A 5,529-nucleotide genomic window follows, 5' to 3' on the forward strand; every position below is an offset into this window, starting at 1 on the left:
CTTCTTCTTTACAGAGACAATATATCTTTTATATATATATAATTAATCAATTCACTAAAAGTATTTGTTAGATGAACAAGATATCAATTATAATACTTGTAATACCTTCTTCTTTACAGAGACAATATATCTTTTATATATATATAATTAATCAATTCATTTTATATTATCATTTGCTTAATAGACCAAACTCCACCTCTGACAAAGTTCTGTGTTAATATTTAAAATCTAGTGTTAATTTTTACAGAATGAAAGACAGAAGATTTATCAAATACCTAAAAATTTTGTATAATCTAGGACCAGACTTATTTGTCAGAAGTAAACAGTATCTGAAGCAGATGGGTTCTTTAAAACTATGCAGTAATGAAACTGAAGCTGAATGTTTTTTTCCACCATAGTTCATAGTAATGGTTTCTTAAAAATACATGTCATACTACTTTTCTTCAAAGTATTAGCGATGCAAAGAAGATAAGATAACATTATATTACAAATCATAACAAATGTGATGGGGTAAAATGAGAAAACTTCTTAACTTTACTGCTAACCAAAGAACTGCCAATTATATTTCCCACTACCTTAACACGTTCATGACATCGTGCACCACCCATGGTACACAGCACCACACCTCGTATCTCCAAAGTCCTATATGAAAGTATATATTTTGTACAAATGGTTATAATGAAGTCACTCTTTCCACTATGTACAACAGGTGGAGTACGAATGCCAAGTTGAAAGGACAAATGAAATAAAACAAATTTACATGATTAAATCACTATTTATTTTAAAATTACATCCAGAGACTGGCATTAAATTTTTCATTGTGAGTATATGAAGCAAAAAAAGAAAACTAACTGAGATTTCTTTCATAAATAAACAACTGTTATGAAAACCGTTATATATAATAAGGACAGAAATGAAATGGAAAGAAAATTTTCCTAGTGCCTAAGTGGAGCAAAAACTAATTAGACTTTTTTTTAGAAAGTCTTTTATGAAAATTGGAAAAAAAAAGATACACAATGAATATTTTAATTCATTCTAATTTTCATTTATGTTTGTCATTGAAACACTCCAAGCACATTGTAGGCTTCCCATCATAATCCTTGAACTATTATCATCCACACAAAGGATTATTTTATCTGATGTCCCTAATTTACAATCGTAAAATTGTGAAATATTCATAACTCTTCTAAAAAATGGCAAAATTATTCTGAAAAAAATAAAAAAATATTAAATATCATGATCATTGAATTATTATTATTTAAATCATAGTGTGCACTATCGATGGCGCACTCAAGAGAAAGCTGTCAATGAAGTCATTCTGTCATAAAACATAACATAAAGCCATAAAATTAGCAGTATCTAAGATAGAGTTTATAATGAGGCTTTACGTTTCATTGCATAATTAGGGAAATCACTTATACCACGAAAGTATTAAGGAAAGGGGAAATGATATTTGTAAAAACTGAAAACAGACAGACAGCTTTCTGACTAACTTCACTCAATTTCATATATTACTACCTCTGTAAGCTTTTACCTTCTTATTTTCAAAACATAGTGTTCCAAATGTTATGTTGTTTAAAACATCTATACCTTAACATGTTTTACTGTGGAACTTCTTTCCTTTTGTTCATCTAAAACATGAAAATGAAACCACATCTACTTTTCAAGTACTACTGTACATTATATATATCTGTACCTGTTGTGGCCTGGTAGGATAGGTGAAACTAACATTTCTGAACTCCACTTCTCCTTGTAGCTGATCTTCAGGAATAACTACTCCACCAACTAGTGGAATTGACGACTCCATATTAATATACTGCAATTCAAGCATGGTCAATTAAACAAACAGAAATATAAAAAATAAACAGATTATCAGTTACTTAAATAAAAAAGTTCAAAGCCTAAAGAGCTGTTATAAAGGAATTATTCTATTTAACCACAACTATAGGATTAACACATTTATAACACAATAACTGATAAATAGCTTTTCTCATGTTAAAACTAAATATTGGTACAGGTTTCTTTTTATCAATCAGTATTATGTATCTTATGGTTTTCATTTGAAACCTTATGTAAATAAAAATTGAAGAGTTAGCTTATGGCCATGTTGTTTGCTTTCTGTTACAAAGCTCCATAATATTAAATAGAAAAGGAACCAGTAATTACATTTGAGACAATTCTTTATGTTATAATGGTCTAGCTTTCTATTTTCTATTGAATGATATACCATTTCAATAAAAATGCTGCCCTCTATAATAATTAGAAATATCTGCTTAAAGCCTACATGATTATAATATCTTTTACTAATCAAGTCTCAAACTTCATCAAATTATTAATGTAACTGATTCTTATAATACCTCTTACTTGAGTGGTAAACTTCAGCTAATTTTTCACAATAGAACTGATCCTTATAATCTCACTTACTTGAGAAGTAAATTTCCAATTTGTTACAGTATAATGTCATTAGGATTGATTTTTATTATCTCATTTACTTGAAAAGTAAACTTCTAATCTGTTACAGTGTCAGTGGAATTGATTCCTAATATATCACTTACATAAGAAACAAATTTCCAACTTGTTACAGTAGTGTTAACAGAATTAGTTCTTACAACCTTATATTTGAAAACACATTTTTAATTTATTACAATATGAGTGGAACTATTTCTTAATAAATTGTTATTGGAGTAGCAGGTATCTTCTAATCTGTCACAGTATTAGTGGTGTGGGTTTTTATAATCTTTTTTATTTGGGTGGTGAGCTTCTCCTAATTTACTTGTGTACCAGTCTATCTAATTCTGCAGAGTTAGAGCCAAGAAATTGGCTGTTGTAAAGATAGAAAAACCGAAAATAATACATTTCAGAAAATAAGATCTCAAAAGGATCTTCAGTCAATGAAACATAATTATAGCTCTATTTCTGTTCAGAAAAACTAAGAACAGCCAATAAACACTTAGGTGAATAAACAAAAGAAAAACAATTCCGTTTTGCTATTTATTAACTTTTATTAAACCTTGAATATAATTATGTCAACTGACATGTATTATATTACATACAATCTGAGAATAGTGAAGTGGTTCTTGATAAGAAACATTACATTAAAGAGAAAAATGTACTCACAAATTTTATATTTATTCATTTATATTTATACAATTGGTTAAACTCCCAAATGAAAATTTTAAAGAACATTCCTTGTTTTTCAACCACTCAGATGCAGGACTTTGTTTAGCCCTAGTTTCATGCAGGACTAACAGGGAGATATACTTTACAATTTCAGGTAACTCTATACAGAACCATACCTATTAATCTTGCTTTATAACTTCAAAAAGCATCAATCTCAAAAGACTCAAAACTTCAAAATAACACAAAGCAATGCATCAAGTCAGTAAGGCAAATGACTGCAGTTAATAATAGTTAGGAACAGAGATGTAGTATTATAGTAACTAGAAAGAATGAAAGTTAATTAAAGGTCTTTAACAAAGGAACAATGAAAGGTCAGGAGCATAAAAAACATTTGGAATTGTGAAAAAATACTTTCAGCTGCTCCAACAGTCAACTAATAAAGGGATATTTGTTGTTATGCTGAGTGCTCTTTCACAATCTCATTGGTCCAAAATGATTTCACCATCTTTTGAATGTTACTAAGAGATGCACTGTATGTTGTACAGTTTTAAATAACTTAGAGGCTGTCATTGGAAATATAGATTCACCAAATGTAAACAAATAACAATAATAAACTATCATTAAAATTTTAATTTTCAACAGTAACAAAGAGCAGATAAAAACAGATAAAATCAATTTAAAGAATTATTTTTATTATTATTATAAAGACTTTCAATTACTATTATTTTGCTACTCTGACATTATTTTAGACTTTGGAAAGCCAAATATCCGTCATACTTCAGTCATTAGCTTAACACATACACTCACACAATACACATTACTAATTACACCAGACTGACCCATGAACTGAAATCAGTGACAAATAAGCTTGTAGTATTCCATTTAGTTACACACTGTTTTATCACATAGTTACTCATAAAACTAAAGTAAACAATTATATTATTTTTATTAGATACATAAAATACCTGCAAGAATCAGTTAGAAAAGTAAATTTTTGAGTTAAATTCCATAGAAAATAAATAATTATTTTGACTTGTGCATATACTTCTACTGCTTGGAAAGTTTATTTTGCTATATTTTACACAGTTGGCTTTGATTAAAAAAAAATCAGTTTTCGAAGTTTTCTTCATCTCAGGATAAACAATGAATAGTCTATGATAAGGAAAATTTAATCACTCATTTTTGCGAACTTTAAACCAAATTAAAGTAACATTGTTATTGTTCACAGTCACATGTAAATTGAAAATGTGCCTCTGTAGTTCTTTCACAACTATAAAAGGTTTTGCTTAAGTAAACAGCAAAAGCTTTGCTGTACCTCATTTCACACTTATCACCCCACCACTAGGACTGACCAGTCTGAGTTCCATTAATTTGAAGTTCCACTTTTACAGAACTGAAATACTAGTTTCTTGCTTTTTAATTTTAATTCTTCTATCTGTCTATCACAAAATAAAAAATGGGGTACTGTTTGTGGATTGAATTCAAACTTTACCCTAATTACAAGTTTTAAGAAGTATTACTGGATTACCTGAAGTTTACCATGAAATTCAATACTCACAATAATAGTTATTTCAAATCCTTAGAGCTATTATGTATAAAAACTTGTGAATTTGTTTTCACATTTATGAAACTAATGTATAATATTACCACTTCTGGTTTTATTAAATAGTTTGTCTTCACTGGAAAATTATCTTATAATTTCCTGTTGTTGTTTTTTATTTTATTGTTAAGATAAAGATCGGGCGAAGGTAAATATGAACAATTGTACATAAGAACCTAAAATACCATGGTCTTTGACATAAACCACCAGATACCTACTATAAACTTTAAAAATTTGCACAGAATCTTTTCAGTGATTGGAAGTAGAACGTTTCAGCACATTATTTGGGGGTATGTTATAGGTGATTATTTTTTGTACGAGTTTACCACCAAAATTTAAACATCTGACATGTCACTTTAAATTATATACTACATAAGATTATAAGGTTGGAAATAAAATGCTTCCCGTTATTAGGCTGCAAGACATATGTACTCCAAGATATGTACTAGATAAAATTACATAGTATAAGGTAAAATGTTTCCTGCTCCCAGACCAAAAAAATACTACTACTCTAAGTTAGATACTAAATAAAATTATGCAGTAAGAAGTCAAATGTTTCCTGCTATTAGGCTGCAAGTCATAATATGTACTCCAAATTAAGCTGTAGACCTTATTCAAATAAAAAATCTACTATTTCCTTTGTACTATAAAATTTTAATCTAACCTCAAACAAACGTGCCCCAGCTGCCATACCACGAACAAACTGACCAAACAGTAGAGACATCTGTGCAAGAGATCTGTGAATTTAAAAAAAATATATCAAATCTAATAGTTTCATTAATTTGTAAATTTAAGTTTATATATATATA

General features: G+C 28.6%; 1 protein-coding gene across 2 annotated transcripts in view; it reads right to left on the reverse strand.

Moving 5' to 3' along the window:
* LOC106473435 (ATP-binding cassette sub-family B member 8, mitochondrial-like) overlaps nt 1-5,465 on the reverse strand; it is a 19,532-nt gene extending 14,067 nt beyond the window's left edge. Inside the window, exons 1-2 of one of the 2 annotated variants that reach the window (XM_022401878.1) lie at nt 5,385-5,465; nt 1,697-1,785 (exon numbers count right to left, since the gene is read on the reverse strand). Coding sequence is in view for 1 of the 2 variants with exons in the window: in XM_013934116.2 (XP_013789570.2) it covers nt 1,697-1,816; nt 5,385-5,444 (180 nt within the window). In the remaining variant the exon portion in view is untranslated. Of the gene's footprint in view, nt 1-1,696; nt 1,817-5,384 lie in introns of both variants that reach the window. The other variant, XM_013934116.2, reaches the window with a different exon arrangement.
* Between the last annotated feature and the right edge of the window lie 64 nt (nt 5,466-5,529).

The sequence above is a fragment of the Limulus polyphemus genome, unplaced genomic scaffold (assembly GCF_000517525.1).
Source record: "Limulus polyphemus unplaced genomic scaffold, Limulus_polyphemus-2.1.2 Scaffold6172, whole genome shotgun sequence".
NCBI classification, from domain to species: domain Eukaryota; kingdom Metazoa; phylum Arthropoda; class Merostomata; order Xiphosura; family Limulidae; genus Limulus; species Limulus polyphemus.